The following is a 17,028-nucleotide window of genomic DNA, read 5'->3' on the forward strand; positions in this document are numbered from 1 at the left end:
AGAAGCCTGAAAGCGGTCACCCGATTTCTTTTCGTAAAATTATTTTAATGGCCATTCAGGAGCACCTCTACATTCATTTTCGAGGAATGGAACTACTAAAGTCACTAAATTATAAAGTGTACCGTAATCAATCTATAAGATCGTTTTTCAGCAAGCACCACAGGCGACACAGTGTCCATTGGTGTGAGAGAGAACATATCAGTGTGTCTCACTCACACTAGTGGACACTGTGTCTTGCTGGAAGGCCCCCGAAATCTTCTTCGGAGATGGTCAGAGATGTAAAAGCTGCGTTGTATCATTTAGGTGCTTTGTTGTTTAAAATAAAAAAAAATTTTAAATATTGTAATAGCTGCTTTAATGCCCTTGTGATTACGAAAGATTCTAATAATCCTAATAACAATTCTATTAGCTACAATAATCTTAGTTTTAAGTTAAGAGAATGTAGAGAAAATATTTTGATATTTCCAAACATAAATGTTTATAACTTAATATATAAATGCGAATTATTATTTCAAAAAAATATAACCAACTTACTTTTAAATACATTAAAAGCTATTGATTTTATAAATATGTTTTTACAAGAATATTCTCTATGTTTTATTCCTCATAATACGTGTCATAATATTGGTTATAAACTTATTAAAAACTTTGTTATTACAAGAATTCATTTTTCATTAAAAAAAACAAAACAATGATATAAACAAGCGGCAAGTTATAGTAGTAGAAGTGTAGCAATTAAATTATCTGTAATACAAAGCATAAATAAAATACTTATTTATATAATTTATAGTTTTATTTTCTCTCTATTTCTACAAAAAAATTGAATTATAATACATTCGTACAATTGAAATGGCCGCGCAGCGTAGAGTCAAAATGGCGGGTTTTTCCCCTAATTGCGGTTCTTTATAATCTAGTGACTTTAGGAACTACATTGCCATGTTGAAAATCTTAGTTTGATTTGTTGTTCGATGGTTGTTCTCAAACAAGCTTCTCTCAGGTTGAATCCAATTTCGCCGCAATATCCGTACGAGTGACAGATGCGATGACAAAATAATTTGTCGGCGAGCAATAATCCGTGGAAATATGTAACAAAAAAGAATATCTGTTTTATAAGTTTAAAGGGAGATGAAATCCTATCAAATATATCGAATAAGATTGTACGAGGAACAAGCAAAGATTGAGGTTGACAGACGAGCTAAGTAAATGAACAACAATTTCTTTCGTATAGGATGATGATTATTTAATACACACGACCATGGAAGACCGCGACACGGAATGTAACACGGAACACCGGGTCCTGCAACACTACATTGCCAAGCAAGACACGGTACTGATACGGCTATTCGGTGCGTGCGTCGTTAATGTTAACGAGCTGCGTGTGGGAATGCTTGTAGAAGCACTGGAGGATTTGAAGGACAGCGTGTTGAAGGTCCGCGTGATCGACACCGTCAGCGGGTCTAAGATCTGGTGCGGTACGGAATGGCGTTGCCACAAGTACGATCTGATCCCGGTGTCGCAGAAGATCTGGCAGTACCTGCTCACCGTACAATCACCCCAGGAGAGAGTCCGAATCGCGAATGACGAGGCTCTGTGCGAGCGAATAAGGAATATCTCTGTCAACGATAAGGTCTGGTACTGCTTCGATTCTCCTAATAGGCGAGCTAAAGAGATTGCGCTTGTCAGATACATCGGATCTGTGAAGCAACTTGGATTGGGACATTACTTTGGCCTTGAATTATTGGTGAATTAATAATACTACTTTTAATACCTGTTACTCTTATATATTGAAGATTTTCTATTTTATATTATCTAAAAGTATAATGTATTATATGTAAGGTATATATAAAGCATCGTAGTTTAGTTTTTTTCTCTCTTAGCTATACAAACAAAGTAAGCAAAATTTTAGCAAACTAAATTCGCAAGTAAATAATATAGCTTTGTCTCTTTCGATTAATTTTAAATTAATATTCTTTTTATTGGAGCTGTAAAAATAACTGTAAAAGTACTTAATATTGAGGATGAAAAATAAATAATGTACATTATAATTATATTATATTATTTATGTCAAGAAATTGACTAATTTCAAAATTGTGAGAAAAACTATGTTAAGGCTTTTTTTATTAAGTTTATAATTAAATGTATATTAACATGAAGTATAATAATATTAAATATGTACACATATACATTCCAGGAAAGCCAAGAAGTATTCAAAACCTCTCTATTGGCCAAAGAGTATTTTATTTCTACACATTCAAATGCTAGTGTAACATTTGCAACTGTAAATAATATATATCCACATAAAGTTGAATCTGACACAATTCCTGGTAACATTGAAAAAAGTATATAAATTATAATTTAATATTTTTTTTTATATGTAATGGTTTCTCGCTTTCTCTCTCTCTCTTTCTCTCTCTCTCTCTCTCTCTCATAGTTATCCAATTTGACATATTTTTATTTTAGCATTCTTAAAGAATAACACAGGAACTGACTATACTAATGATAAGAAAAGATCTGTGCTCGATAGTACACCAGCTGTTTTATTAGAAAACTTTACCTTATTTGATGAGAATAAGAACAACAATCAAGAATCTGTCAACGTATTGAAAGAACATCATCAGGCCACAAAGTCAAATTTTGAAAATAATGTTAATAATTATACTAAAAGCATCGATCATGCTCTTTTTAAACGTGGTAATTTTATTATTGTAAAGCAGTAAATATACTTATTCACATGATGTTTTCCTTTAAAAACTTTAAAATAGCATTAATCAAATGCTGGACTTTTAAATTACTTCCGTGCGGTAGAGGAAGTTAATAATAGCTGAGGTGTCTAAAAATAGACAGAGGACCTAGTCTGACTTCCTAGAGAGCTACCGGCAGGTTATAAAGCACCATACAGTTATTGCATTATTGTTGAAAAATGACAGCAGAATTGCAGAACATTCCTATTTTTGTATTGGAGCACAAATGGAGTAGTGATATAGAATCAAATGTATACAGTGATGTGGAAGATGCATGTAGCATAGACTTGTTAAACAGTAAGATGTAGTTAACATCCTGCCTCTACCGCAAATATTTGTTCTTAAATGCAATCATGTTTATATACTTTTATATGTACACAAAAAAGTGATAATTTACATTTGTATATTATTTAAATTTTGTGATAAAATACAGTTAAAAAAAATTACAAGCAATTACTACAAATTATGAATTATATTATTAATTGTGATAGGTAATGCACTGGAAAAGAATGAAATCAAAAAATTCAGGGTAGAGAATAAGAAAGATTTGATGATTGGTTCTACTGTAAAAGTACTTCTGGACTCTGATATTCATTATGGAGTTATTCGATGGATTGGTACACCGTCTGGTATAAGTCCTGGCAAATTGATGGCAGCAGTCGAACTAGTGAGTGAAATGAATTGATTAAGATTGTTATAAGAATACAAGAGAACAAATTCGAACGATGTGTCATTCATAGGATGATGGACATCCTTTAGGTACTGATGGAACTTATAAAGATGTCAGATATTTTCATTGTGGACCTTATAAAGCTATATTCACTGATATTGAACACTGTTCTCATTACGAAAACGTAAGGATAGATATAAGAAATTATTTGCAATGTTATCTTTTCAATATTTATGCATCATAAATTAAAAAAAATAAATAAATGAATTATGACAATTTTTTGCTTACAAACAGACAAAGCTTAATAATCAACCGACAATTACAAACAACGAAAATTTCGGTAACATGGAAAGCTCTGTAATCGCAGGCATAGTGCGTCCTATCTCTGTTAAGGGAGATTTGGAAAGTATATGTGGAAAATATCGTGGAATTCAGGGTCACCACAATTCGTGTTATCTAGATGCTACACTCTTCAGCATGTTCACATTTACCAGTGTATTCGACAATCTCTTATTCCGGTAATTAATTTTGTTTTTATTGTAATTAAAATATTTAAAACAATTATTACTCTTTAATAGAAATATAGATTTTATTACATAGATATATGATATAATGGTATAATTCTGACAAAAATGTAATGTTTTCAGACCACCGAATGAAAAAGATTGTCCACAGTATGAAGAAGTGCAGAGAGTTTTGAGAGAAGAAATCGTGAATCCACTTAGAAAGAACATATTCGTCAGAGCGGATCGTGTAATGAAACTTAGAACGTTGCTTGAAAAATTGTCATCAGTTTCTGGTCTTACCAGCGAAGAAAAAGGTTCTGTTTGCTTTACATTTTGAAATCTTAGATATTATTTTGTATCATTAATATAATAATTTGTAATGTATTTTTAATATATTCAGATCCGGAGGAATTCTTAACGTCGCTAGTCGCTCAGATTTTAAATGCCGAACCGTTCTTAAAATTAAGTTCTGGCCAGGACGCGTATCACTATCAATTGTTTGTTGAAAAAGACGACCATCTAAATCTGCCAACTGTGCAGCAATTATTGGAACAGAGTTTCCTTACCAGTAATATTAGATTGAAAGAAGTCCCTTCGTGTCTTATTATACAGATGCCGCGTTTTGGAAAATCATTTAAAATGTATCAGAAAATACAGCCTACATTACTGCTCGACGTAACGGACATTATCGAAAACTGTTAAGTATCATTATATAATTTATATATTATAAATATATAATCGTATGTCGTTATAAATATCGTATTAAAAGTATGTTACAATGATATTTTTTTCTGAAATGGTTTATAGCAATATTTATATATTATTTTACAGCACCCAGACAATGTACAGTGTGCGGCAAATTAGCAGAATTTGAGTGCAAGGAATGTTACGGACAATGTGGCGTCGGTCTCGAAAGTATAGCTTTCTGTTTACAGTGTCTCGAAAAAGTTTGTATAAAGTATTATTTACAAAATTGAAGACAAATACAATGACGTTAGACATTTGGAAATAAAAATTATCTTTTACATTCTTTTAGGTTCATCGTCATGAACGAAGAACAAACCACGAACCAAAGAAACTGATTGTACCTATGGAATTTGCGATTCTGCAAGAACATTGTCCCGTACCGCGTCTGTACTTGGAACTTTCCGCAGTGGTTTGCATCGAAACCTCACATTATGTCTCGTTTGTGAAATGTGGTCCCGGTTCAGAGGCGCCATGGTGCTTCTTCGATTCGATGGCTGATAGAAAAGGTAATTGTGTGAGACTTATTTATACAACTTTCAATATAATTTTTTTTTTGTACATGTAACAAAATTTCATCAAATTATTAATTTAAAACTATATTATTTATTACATTCATATATAAAATTTTATTTAAAAAATTTTATAAATATTAAATTATATATGTTTATAATTATAGATTTATAAATATGTATTAAATTATATATTAATTATTAAAATTTGTATTTTAATGTTAGGAGAACAAAATGGATATAATATACCGGAAATGGTGCCATGCCCAGATTTTCCCTACTGGTTGAGTGAAGACGGAGGAAATTATTTGACAGAATTGACGGATGATCGTCATTTACCAGAACATGCAAAACGTTTACTTTGCGATGCCTATATGTGCATGTATCAATCCCCCGATGTTATGATGTACAAATAACTTTAATATACTTACAATTCAATTTGGACATTTTATTACTCGAGAATAGTGCAATATTTCATTTATTGCTTTCCCTAGTGATTTTACATAAACAATCATAATTATTGCAGTTAATCATTAAAATAATCTGAAGTTTCGAAAAACTTGTGTACAAAGTAGAGATATGTTTCTATATGCAGGAAAATATATAATTCTAGAAAAAACTGACAATACAGGTACTTATTCGGAGATTTTCCTGTTTGTATGTAAAGTCTTGTGTATTTGACAGTTAGGTTACGTTAGGTTGGGTTAAAGTAAAGTTAGAATACGTTAAGGTACGTGTTCATGGTGTCGCTCGTCGCTCATTTTTGGCGTCAAAACAGATCACGTGATCAAAATTGACGAATTGGTATTTTTATTTTTGGTCGTGATGTCTTTTGTCGCTGAATATGAGCGACGAGCGACACCATGAAAACGTACCTTTACACGTGCGTATTCATCGATTTCAAAAGTTAATCTCCAAAAATAAAATTAATTCATAAATTTTCACTGATAATGTTAGCGAGACGATTAACATGCGTGCTAAGTAAACAACCATGCTTTCGGAATCATTCGCTCTCTCAGGTAACACGTGCGTATGGCATGGATCGGGAAAAACTATACTCGATGAAAGAAAGAGAAAATTTGGCCAAAAATGATCCGGAAAAGCCCACGAAAGTTATGTGGTATTCTGCAAAGTCGAGGAAGGAGACTGACTTTTCCTTCGGTAATTTCTCGAAATGGTGCGCGCATCAAATAACTACATACAATAAATTGGAGCAGAAATTTATACCGGAAAGATACGAGATATTGGGCGCCGACCTGTCCAGCGCTCACTTTATCGTATATCTCGGTGGCCGGGTAAAATTCAGGGGTAACACTTATTGGACAGAGAAGAACGAGAAAGGCTTGCATGACTTACCCAATCAGTATGATTCTCGTTACATCCTCGAGGCAGTGGACGCCAGTAATGCCAATCTATATTATGAGGGTCTGAGTAATTTATGCGGTCTCAAAAAGCTCAAATGGCTCAGTCTCAAGAACAGTAAGAACATTGATGACTGGGGCTTGGACAAGATCTCAGCGGAATTCCCAGAATTAGAATATTTAGACATTTCTGGCTGTGAGAAAATCAGCGAGAGAGGATTGGAGTCATTGTATAGAATGTCTAATTTAAAAACACTTATTGTAACAAATCATTATAAAACTGTCGCATTTGAACTAACTTGTTTCATGCTGGAGGATTGTATGCCTAATTTGACCTGTGAAATTTATATACCTGAACAAATAAAAGAATGCTAATGAAAAAACTAGACTGACAAGTGGTCTTGTGAGTGATATATAAGATTATAATTTAATGCATATATTTATTATATTTATATACAATATTATTTATTGCATTTATTCAGTATTTTTCAATATATTCTGCAATCTCAATTACTATGATGTTGTAATTAGGAATGTTTTAGAAAAGTATGAAATAAAATATATAAAAATATAAAATGTTAATGACAATAGACAAAATAATAATTTATGCAAAAACGCTATTAATTTTTTGGCAATTTATTCTTTTCTCTGTGTCTCTTTGCAAAATGTAATTCCGCTTTATTAGTAATATTATAAGCTTTAATATTTTCATTCTCATTAGAGAGTCTAGTATCCTCAAAACAGAGATGATATTTTTTCCAAATGTGTTTCCAACTTATTTTCTTGTTGACATTTTCTCTTATCAAGGATAAACTCATATGTCGTTTTATAGCCTTTTTCAAATCAAGCACTGTTGTATTATGCGGTGGAACCTTGAAAATAAAATAGGAAAGATCATATTAATGAGACAATGAATTTAATAATTTTAATTGATAATTGTATAAGATATAAATATACATTACCACCACTGCAAGTTTTGGCAGTTCTCCACGATTTAAGAATAAAGTTATAGCTTGTCCTTGTGCTACTGCAATTTGTGATTTAATTTCTTCTATCGTAACATCTGAAGGCAATCCAAAGAGCAATGGATCATTTTTTATTATGTCATCTACAGTTATCTTAGTCAATTTCATTAATTCTTGATGATTAAATTGTATAGTTTCAGACTTTACTTTGTCAGCACATAATGCTTCCTTGGTATCTGTCAGAGAAATGTGCTCTGACTTTGCATCTTCGATAATATCCATATTCATTCTATATATTAACCTAAATTATATAGCAGATTATTTTAATCCATAACGTAAGCAGTACTTATATTAATATAATCTTTGAATTTATTGTGATATGACAATATTGAAGATAATTATAATAAGAGTTTTAATCATACACATATTTTAGCTCATCCATAATAGCTATTGTTTTATTTTATTTATGAAAATATTATTTATAAAAATATATAAATTTTTTATATAGCTGTCTCAAGAATAACAAAATAAATGTTATTGTATATCCGTTTTTTATTACCGACAAAGATTTATTTACCTACACTTGCATTCAGCGAATTTCCTTCAAGCTACGCTTTCATCAGATTGGCAGCTCTAGTTCTCTAGTCCCTAGTCCCTATAGCTAGTTCCTAATCGATGACGGTACTGACGACTGACAGTGGACAGTAGTCAAGTCACATGTATCGTAATATCAGTTTTTGTATATTTTGAAAATACGAAATGGGGAAAAGAAAAAAGCAAAATGAAAATGATTACGAATATGATCCCGCTCCGAAACACTTGCAAATAGGTCATATCAAGAATCAAGAAAAACGTCTTATTGTAATATTAGAGAATGCCCAATTAGAATCTGTGAAAGTAAGGTTATGGCTTCTTTTTTCATATGTAAAAATATTCACAAGTTCAGAAATAAGTCTTTCTCTTATTATTATTAGTTATTTTTCTGTATTCATTTATTTTGTACTTGATGTAATTTTTATCAATTTTATTACATTCGCATACATTTTTAAGATACTTGTAAGTTTAGTAAATAAAAGCAAATTAATCTTATGCTTTTGTACTTTTCTCAGGTTGGAAACAGTTTTGAATTATTAAACTGCGATGATCATATAAATATTTTAAGAAAAAATAATCGTGATCCAGGGACATGCAGGCCAGACATTGTTCATCAATGTCTATTAATGTTAATGGACAGTCCATTAAATAGAGCCGGACTGTTGCAAGTCTATATTCATACAGAAAAAAATGTATTAATAGAAATTAATCCACAGACTAGAATACCAAGAACATTCAAACGCTTTGCTGGATTGATGGGTAAGTATGAATAATCAGTATTTGTCTTCATATAATCAATAAATTTATTATTAATATAATAAATGTTATATTGCAGTCCAACTATTGCATAAATATGGTGTTAGAGCATCCGATGGACCAATGAAACTCCTTAAAGTAATTAAGAATCCCATATCGGATCACTTACCAGTTGGTTGCCATAAGATATTGATGTCATTTAGTGCAAACAAAGTATTAAATCCACGAGAGTTTGTACCTTCTGAAGATCCAATTGCTATTGTAGTTGGAGCTATGGCACATGGCCAGGTAAATTATTATATTATATTAAATAATGTTGCTATACTATTGTATTAAAACTATATTATGTATATGTAGTTTTTATATATGTATTTTTTTAGGTTAAAACGGATTATACTGAAGATACTATCTCAATTAGCAACTATCCTCTCTCAGGTGCTGTTACATGTAGCAAATTATGTACAGCATTTGAAGAAGTTTGGGGAATTATTTAATAAAAAGCTCTTTGTAAGATACCAAAATTTTATGTTGGTTTTTTTATAAAGGGTTAAACATTTTATTAAAACAATTAAATTTTTCAAAAATGTGACATTTTTATAAATCACTCAGTTTATTTTTAAGGAAACTGAAAAATCTAAACAATGTTATAAGAAATTATTAAAAATAAATGCATTTAAATATTGTATTTTTATTTACTTTTATTTATTTTTACAACATTATTTTATCTAATTATACAATACTTAAATTAGTTCTATATAATCACATATTGATGCTTAGACAGGAAAGCATGCAGAAAAATTTTAGCATTTTAATTTTAATCATTACTCTGCACTATTTGCTATAATGTAAAAGTATTGTCGGAATAAAATTTTGTAAATATTTATCAAAAATTTTTTTGAAGTTTTGTCATAAATGTACAGTATTCTATACATTTACAATTGTTCTACATTTAAAGTTATTAATTCTAAATTTAATTTTATTATAAAATGTAGTAATCTTTATAAAACTTATGCCTGAAATAAATACTTATATAAGTATAGTATTATGATTCATCTTTGCACAATTATTGCTGAATTACATATTTCAGAAACTAATTTTAAAATTATTGTGAAAACCGTTACAAACCAAAAATCATACAATTATTATTCAAATATTTTTAAATAAAAATTAAGAAAGCAAAAGGATTCTTAAATAAAATTTTAAAAATAAATAATTTGAAGTAGTACACGAAACATACATATACTATTTTAATAATATTATTTTTAAATAGAAATTGAAAAAAAATATGAAGTTAAAATTATATATATATATATATTGCACAGGAATTTCTAGAAATCAACGATAGTTTTCCAAACTTGTTTCGATTGTGTGTTTGCCTCGTTTTCTCCCTCTTCCTTTCGATCCTTCGACATGGCGGTATGTTTAATATCATGTTTAGTGTCTACCTGCATCTTTCATTTCAGTTTAGTGGTTTAGTCTCCAGACTTCTAGCGATAGAATAACATCGTCACCGCGTGCTCTTATAATATTCACGCTGACTAAAGGTACTTATTTATTATATTTTACACAATTAATATTAACACATACTGGTTTTCGCATCTTTTGTTGTATTGTCCATTCTTATATTTAAAATTACCCAGGTAGCACTGTTCGTTTTATAAACGTTTTCTAAACATATCTAATACGAAAAAATACGTTTAGAAAACGTTTATAAAATGAACATGTGCTACCTGGGTATCTTCAATATGATCTCAAAATTATTTCGTTCAGTCAATGAAATGATTGTATAACCATTATATTTTCAGAGTTACTACAGACCTTATTTAAAATTATCTTAAAAATAAGAACGGAATGAATACTGACAATAGTTTTAGAAAACTTTTTAGAATTTAGAAATTTATTTCTTAATTTTACATATTAAAAAATCAATTCAAAAGACGAAACAATAATAATACATATTTCAAACTAAATTGCAAGTGGAAAAGCATGATTTTTAATTAAAATTACAGATATTGGCAATACATTGTAATTTTACTGGAAACTGCGCTTTACTTTTATGAGTTGGCTGGGATCTATCTTATTATTTTGTGTTTTGAATTTTTCAGTCAACGAGCCATCTTTTTTTTTTATTAAAAAATCAATATTATTTTCGAAAATATTAAATAATATTATGTCAAAAGATTATTTCTTTCTCGAAACGCCGTATAAATTGAGAAATTTATTTTTTAATACAATGTCATAATAATTACGCAAAATAATTTTCTTCTAATTGATAAACATTAAATAATTATATAGATGCATAAAAAATGAACAAAAAATACAATAAGAAATAAATACTTCGGAATATTTAATATGTGTATAATAATAAATTAAATCGTATTTTGCTTGGACACATTTACGATTTTACTTACATATACATTTTATTGTATATGTGGGTTATTTCCTAATGATTCCTATTGTTATAGAGATTGCTCAGCAAAACAATTTTCTTTTGTTCACATTGCTAAACCGATGCTAAAAGAAACTAAATCGGAGAATGTATAAAAAGATAAAAATCAGGCGTGTTAAAAAAGAGTGATAGAAAGGCTCGGAAGATTATATCGAAAGGCTTCAGAACACCGAAAAAAATGTATATGTACACGTCAAAAGACACATATCCAATAAATATATTATTATTTCACACATACACACACACATACACAGAGAAGAAAATATAAATAAAAATTATGAGGGAGGTGTACATTAATAAAATCATAAAGATAGAAAGAATATATATATAAATATAAAATGTACTAAATATTTAAACATTTAGCTTTTATCTTTATGATTTTATTAATATACCCCTCCTTCATAATATATATATATATATATATATTATAGCTAGTATTTTATAATTTTTATAATATATTTATATTTCTTTATAATATTAATAATTTATAACTCATAACAAATTTCTTTTTTAATAACAGGTATAATGAGTTCTGCTGGATTATTTTACAACAACTGTATTTTGATGAAACTCGTATCTAGGTAATTAATCTTGAATTATTTCAAAGTTCTTTCTGACAATTCTTAATTAGAAATCAAAAAAATTTTTCAAAGATAAATATATCGACAATTATATGAATAAAAAGCTTTTATTTTATCTGTAGTGTTATATAAAAGATATTTTCCAACAATTCTAGCTATTAGTTCAGAGAAAATCAAGAACGTACGACAAACGAATAAAAGAAATCTTTTTTTTAATATTTAATTGAGATTTTATTAATGTACCCCTCCCCCACGGGGGTTCTTTTATTCGTTTGCCATTCTTAATTTTCTTCGAACTGATAGCTGGAATTGTTTGGAAAATTCCTTTTATATAACACTACAGATAAAATAAAAGTTTTTTATTTGTATAATTGTCGATATATCTTCAAATATTCTAATGTCCGTGTTTAAAATATAGTTATTAAAAATAATAATTTTTATAATCCTATGTGCCTAATGAAGAACTTTTCTCTTTCCCTTTGGAATTTTTATATATCGTATGAATATGACAAAATGTATGGTTTTCTGGGAATGGACAGTAGTAATATTTTTTTACCTGAAAAATATTACAATATAAGAACAAAACACTTTTGCCTTTACGAGATAAACCTTTTCAGACCGAAATCAGACCTTTTTTTAAAAAATTCCAAAGATTTTGCTTAAGTCGTAAGATAAAATTTTATTTATGCTTATATTCTAAAAACGAACGTTAAAAAAATTTAAGAGAAAAAGATATTATCTTTTTCTTTTATTCTTGTTATGATTTATCACAGGAATATTTTTAATTTTCTTTCCGAACCGAAATCTTTCAGAAAATTCCTTTTACCTGATACTGCACGTAGACTAGCTGTATTGTAAAAACAATCTTTAGAAATTTTCAACTAAATAAAAATAAAAAGAATAACATTTTTCCTTTGTTACAACTTTTCTTTGAATCGACAATCGAAGTCATTAAGAAAATTCCTTTTGTGTTATTACAAATGCAAGGACAAAAACCTTTTCTTCTTTTATAATGGTTAACTTTTGTCGAATAAATTCAAAAAGGTTTTAAAGCACGTAAAATTAATGATCCAGGTAGCACTGTTCGTTTTATAAACGTTTTCTAAACGTATCTAATACGAAAAGATGCGTTTAGAAAACGTTTATAAAACGAACATGTGCTACTTGGGGACTGTATTCTAAAAAAGAACGTTATAAAAGAAAGTTTGTAAAAGAAAGTTTTTAAAAAATTTCGACTACCGATTCAAAGAAAAATCAAGAATGTACAACAAATTGTACACAGGAAAATGAAAAATTTGTATTAAATTTAATACACAAATTGTAAAAGAAGAAATATAATATAAAAATATGTTACAGTAGGAACTGGCTTCTCGTTTTACAAGTATCCTTTTTCGATTTACAAAATAGCTTTAAAATTAATAGGAAAATTTTGATGCTACTTGTATATAAAACGAAAAAAATACTGATGTAAAATGAAAAGCGGTTAAAGCATCTTGCTATCTCGACATTTTTATATATCATGTATATTTCCTTTAAAATATTCCAAAATCTGTCATTAAAATTTTCTATTGGGTGGTCCTGGAACAACCTTAATGAAATTGTAAAACATTTTTAATACATATATAATTACTACAAATATAAAAATAAAACATCTTTTTCTTTTTTTAGATCAATCTTCGAAAAATTTCAAAAAGATTATATTTTAAGCATGTAGAATTAATGACTGTATATTGTATATAAAAACGAAACTAAATATAACATTAGAAACTAAATATAAAAAGAAAAGAATTTTTTTCGTGACAATTTGTTATAACATTCTTGATTTTTTTCTTTTAATCAACAGTTGAAATTGTTTAGAAAAGTTTTTTTTATACGATATGAGATAAAAACTTTCATTTGTACGTAATTGTCGATATATCCGAAAAAATTTCAAGGTTTTAGTTAGGTAGTAAGATAATGAAAACTTATCGCTATTTCAATTTAACGTATATCGTAAACGCCATGACTCATCAATATTTAGAAGCTGTTGAATGATTGGGCCACATCTGAAACATATCGAGCACAAGCCAATCGTAGCTCAGAACGCGGAGTTAAATGTAGCCGGAAACAGGGAAACGCGCAGAGTCCGACACGTTCCACCGCATCTTTACTACGTATATCTCGTCGTATGTATATTTCTTTTTTGACTTTCGTATTTCATTACGTCATCACGAGAGTGCAGAAGTGGGTTTTATCAATCATCAAGAATTCGTTGAATTATATAGAGCTCGTCTCGCTGTCTTGTGCATTGCGAGAAGCCGTGCGTCGTATTCGAGATATACGGAACGACGCTGCGTATCGCGATTACACACGTAGTAAAAAGTAGCGAGAGAGAAGTGTGATCGGGTTCGAGTCGAGTGATTCAACACACATACATATATCTGTGTGTATATATATATGTATATGTGTATGTTACAAGCATCACCATTTTGTGGTCGTAAATACGGGACGCTGTCGCACATCGCGACACACGTGTCAGCTGTCACATGAAAAATCTTCGAATATGGACTGAAAAATGTTAGTTGTTGGAAATTATGATATTTTTCGCGAGCATGTTTGACGAGGACGGGGTCATGTTTCAGTGCCTCGTTTGACTTTCGTAGTGACATGTCACGAGTCCACGATATCTGCCGAATGCCTGTGACAACAAGACAGTATTTCGTGAATCCTAAACAACGATCCGTGACGCATTCGCACGATATTACGCACGACGTCGATGCTCCCCACGTTCGTTCGGCCTTTTATCAACGGCATGTGACGGGACGAGGTAAAGGTCAAGCATCTACGTATTATCGCCATATTGATCGAGTACTAACGGCATCGATGACGACGTACACGTCACGAAACGTGCGAAACTCTACGTGAATCACGCGGAAATACCGCCACGTGCTTATCGACTTCTTAAAATCGTTCGCGTTATTTACGACATAGCGTGGAACATTTGGCGGCACGCGGTCGGTACTTCTAGAGTCGGTAATTATGGATTTTGCGCCTTGTACGCTTTTCCCATGATGCGTCGCGTGGCAACGGCAGAATCGTGGAATCGGACCGTTACTCAACGATGCGATTGATTAATATATAAGATTAGATTTTTACATTTCAGCGAATTAATCGCCGCGCGCCAACGTTTTAGCGTGTAAACAAATTTCTATTGATAAACCAATTACATTTATCATTATTGTTTAAAATGATCGATTTTTGTATCAAGCTCGTCGAAAAGAATGCATTATGGGTGAACATGGAACGACGGAAATTAACCGTTAATTTTCGGATTGGCTAATGATGTGTACAACGTATATATATACATAATAGATATATATAGATATATACTTTTGCAAATAAAGATTCATGAGTATCACAACATACTATTTCTGTTGCCTATTCTTGTGATATAATATATATATTTTTTTTGTTGATATTTTCAAGGCTAATACATCTTTCGTTGGAGATTTTCGCAAGTAGATATTTTTTCAATATTCGAAGTTGCAAATAAAATTTCTAGAAAGAGAGGCTTATTCACGTTTCCTAATATTAATGCGTTAGAGTAAGAATCGAAAAAGAAATGCATACTATGATATAAGTTGTATCATTTTCTCTGATAATTTTATTTTCTTTGATAAGATTAATATCGAGATAGGATATTTGTATATTTTATCGCGTTAAGGGACACATGTTACAATAATAAGACCCGCCCAGGATGAAAATCTTATCCAATTATAGTGAGACAGTCCCTTATTCGAATTTTCCTCGATAGTTTCTCCATCTATATTTAACAAGAATTTATTGCCTTTAGACGAGAACAAACATATCCTAAATCCTATTATCCTAATTCTCTAAGGATTCTATTGTCTGAATTTTTTCTTAAGAAGACCGCCCCTCTCCCCCCTGAAGTTTTTCCTCAGTCATTACGAGTGAAGACTAACCGTCCAGTGTGCTAGTGTAATTTCTAAAGTCAAGGTAATTCGTCAGTTTCCTCCGAGAAGTGAAGATATAAAACCTTTGTTCTTTATCGAGATCGGCAGTTGATGATCGAACGTCGAGTGAGAACTAATGCTCTGGTGCTTTTATACTTTACAAAGTCGTCGAAGAAAAGCTTTTGCTATTCGAACGAGATCGAGAATTGTTGATCAGGCGTCGCGTGTGATAGTTCGAATTGATTGTTACGAGTGAGAACTGTTAAGTGTCATCGTAATTTACAAGTCGAGTCGAAAAAAAAGTTTGCTGAAATTTGTCAAACATTTTTTTTTTACTATTCGAACGAAATGGAGAGTCGCGATCGCACATCATGTGTGACAGTTCGAAATTATTATGAATGAGAACTAACCCTCCAGTGCCTTTATAATTTACAAAGTCGAGTCGAAAAAAAATTGCCGAAATTCGTCGAAGAAAAGCCTTTGCTATTCGAGTGAGATCGAGAGTTGTCGATCAGACACCAGGCGGTCGCGTGTGACAGTTCGAAATTGGCGCGCTCGCTCTCGGGCACGCTCGGCTTAATTCGTCGAAGCTCGTGGCGGCGAGGGAGGTGGACGGACACAGGTCGGCGCGCGGAACGATGGAATAGAACCATTTCGGTACGTCGCGGAAGAATGCGTAGCCATTGTTGGTGCTGCGATCGTTGGTTTCTAGATCCGAGATCGTCATGGGCACGGATTCGGCCGCGCTTAGCTGCGTGAGAATGTCGTCCGGGTTCGGCGCGTGCCATTGATACGGATAATACGCGATAATAGAAACTCTCGCGTGCGTAGAGACAGTTCGCGTCGAGTGAGACTCTCTCTCTCTCTCTCGGTGGGACTAGTTGTCGCTCGGACACCGCGTCTCCGCGTTCTCTCGAACCGAGGCGCTCGCACGAGTGAGAGAGCGAGTGAGTGAGTGATATATACTCGGTTTGGGGCGCGCACTTACTCGCGCGGCCGCCATCCGCCATAACACCGTGCAACCAACCAAACTAAACGAACGAGGGAGAAAGCCTAGTGCCTGGAGTATTCCCCCTCGAGGTTCTAGTGGTAGTGTGTTTTCAGACGATTCAGTTGCCGTGGACTTCCGTTCGTCAGGTAAGCGATCGCCCGGGTCGAACGCCCGACCAAATGCCACTACTACGGAGTAATTCCGG

At 31.4% G+C, this 17,028-nt stretch overlaps 5 protein-coding genes across 19 annotated transcripts in view; 4 read left to right on the forward strand and 1 right to left on the reverse strand.

Moving 5' to 3' along the window:
- Nucleotides 1–972: 972 nt before the first annotated feature.
- Nucleotides 973–5,795, forward strand: Cyld (ubiquitin carboxyl-terminal hydrolase CYLD). 3 transcript variants are annotated; one of them, XM_072887710.1, is made up of 12 exons: nt 974–1,157; nt 1,229–1,741; nt 2,192–2,339; nt 2,461–2,691; nt 3,233–3,408; nt 3,482–3,595; nt 3,706–3,929; nt 4,059–4,231; nt 4,318–4,614; nt 4,749–4,864; nt 4,954–5,170; nt 5,399–5,795. In XM_072887710.1, exons 2-12 carry the CDS (start codon nt 1,256–1,258, stop codon nt 5,587–5,589), a joined length of 2,373 nt encoding a protein of 790 aa, XP_072743811.1. In that variant the 5' UTR covers nt 974–1,157; nt 1,229–1,255; the 3' UTR covers nt 5,590–5,795. The 3 variants fall into 3 exon arrangements, with proteins under 3 accessions (XP_072743812.1, XP_072743811.1, XP_072743810.1); XM_072887711.1 differs by having other exon boundaries at nt 973–1,741; nt 2,192–2,324; XM_072887709.1 differs by having other exon boundaries at nt 974–1,741.
- Nucleotides 5,796–6,004: 209 nt separating this feature from the next.
- On the forward strand, nt 6,005–6,947 carry LOC140663947 (distal membrane-arm assembly complex protein 2). Its single transcript, XM_072888561.1, has one exon. The coding sequence runs from the start codon at nt 6,124–6,126 to the stop codon at nt 6,907–6,909; it is 786 nt and encodes a 261-aa protein (XP_072744662.1). The 5' UTR covers nt 6,005–6,123; the 3' UTR covers nt 6,910–6,947.
- A 71-nt stretch (nt 6,948–7,018) lies between these two features.
- On the reverse strand, nt 7,019–8,199 carry LOC140663949 (U11/U12 small nuclear ribonucleoprotein 25 kDa protein). Of its 3 annotated transcripts, none has more exons than XM_072888566.1 (3): nt 8,081–8,199; nt 7,497–7,800; nt 7,019–7,406 (listed from the first exon to the last, which is right to left on the reverse strand). In XM_072888566.1, exons 1-3 carry the CDS (start codon nt 8,086–8,088, stop codon nt 7,155–7,157), a joined length of 564 nt encoding a protein of 187 aa, XP_072744667.1. In that variant the 5' UTR covers nt 8,089–8,199; the 3' UTR covers nt 7,019–7,154. The 3 variants fall into 3 exon arrangements, with proteins under 3 accessions (XP_072744667.1, XP_072744668.1, XP_072744666.1); XM_072888567.1 differs by having other exon boundaries at nt 8,077–8,181; XM_072888565.1 differs by lacking the exon at nt 8,081–8,199 and adding an exon at nt 7,922–8,047.
- A 59-nt stretch (nt 8,200–8,258) lies between these two features.
- Nucleotides 8,259–9,534, forward strand: LOC140663948 (ribosomal RNA small subunit methyltransferase NEP1). 2 transcript variants are annotated; one of them, XM_072888563.1, is made up of 4 exons: nt 8,259–8,396; nt 8,609–8,852; nt 8,929–9,137; nt 9,207–9,534. In XM_072888563.1, exons 1-4 carry the CDS (start codon nt 8,259–8,261, stop codon nt 9,390–9,392), a joined length of 777 nt encoding a protein of 258 aa, XP_072744664.1. In that variant the 3' UTR covers nt 9,393–9,534. The 2 variants fall into 2 exon arrangements, with proteins under 2 accessions (XP_072744664.1, XP_072744665.1); XM_072888564.1 differs by having other exon boundaries at nt 9,230–9,534.
- A 4,421-nt stretch (nt 9,535–13,955) lies between these two features.
- LOC140664236 (homeotic protein female sterile) overlaps nt 13,956–17,028 on the forward strand; it is a 32,214-nt gene continuing 29,141 nt past the window's right edge. For 6 of the 10 annotated variants that reach the window (XM_072889168.1, XM_072889172.1, XM_072889178.1 and 3 more), the window contains exon 1: nt 14,445–16,969. The gene's annotated coding sequence lies outside the window, so the exon portion shown is untranslated. Of the gene's footprint in view, nt 14,045–14,444; nt 16,970–17,028 lie in introns of those variants that run through there. The other 4 variants (XM_072889171.1, XM_072889177.1, XM_072889169.1 and 1 more) reach the window with 3 other exon arrangements.

This window comes from Anoplolepis gracilipes, chromosome 3, assembly GCF_047496725.1.
Source record: "Anoplolepis gracilipes chromosome 3, ASM4749672v1, whole genome shotgun sequence".
Taxonomy (NCBI): Eukaryota; Metazoa; Arthropoda; class Insecta; order Hymenoptera; family Formicidae; genus Anoplolepis; species Anoplolepis gracilipes.